Source organism: Gavialis gangeticus, unplaced genomic scaffold (genome assembly GCF_001723915.1).
Source record: "Gavialis gangeticus isolate Ggan-Ray unplaced genomic scaffold, GavGan_comp1, whole genome shotgun sequence".
Taxonomy (NCBI): domain Eukaryota; kingdom Metazoa; phylum Chordata; order Crocodylia; family Gavialidae; genus Gavialis; species Gavialis gangeticus.
This window is the reverse complement of record NW_017728974.1, coordinates 126,767-127,072: the sequence shown is the minus strand read 5'-3', so window position 1 is coordinate 127,072 and position 306 is coordinate 126,767. Positions and strand designations below refer to the sequence as shown.

Sequence of the window (306 nt, the reverse complement as noted above, 5' to 3'; positions counted from 1 at the left end):
CAGCGGCGGGTCCAGCGGGAACTCGGACATGATGATGCCGACCTCTGACAGGTTCCCGTCGTCGTCCAGCGCGGCCAGGTAGTCCAGGTCCTCCAGCGCCTGCATCAGCGCCTCGGGGGCTGGCGGAGGGCAGGGGCGGCTGGGGCTGGGGCTGGGGCTGCAGCTGCCCAGGCCCCAGCCGCCCAGGACCTTGTTACCCCGCTCGCGCCCCCACCCTGGACCCCGCTGCGCTCCCCGGGGCAGGCAGTACCTGGCCGGTCGAGGAAGTCGCACTGGCCCATGTCGGCGATGTCGAGGCGCTTGAGC

General features: G+C 72.9%; 1 protein-coding gene across 1 annotated transcript in view; it reads right to left on the bottom strand.

Moving 5' to 3' along the window:
• Window positions 1-306, bottom strand: part of LOC109291018 (ATP-dependent RNA helicase DQX1-like) — a gene marked incomplete at its 5' end in the record, with an annotated part of 27,416 nt that overhangs the window by 19,785 nt on the left and 7,325 nt on the right. Inside the window, 1 exon segment of the mRNA XM_019507887.1 lies at window positions 251-306. Coding sequence (XP_019363432.1) covers window positions 251-306 — 56 coding nt within the window.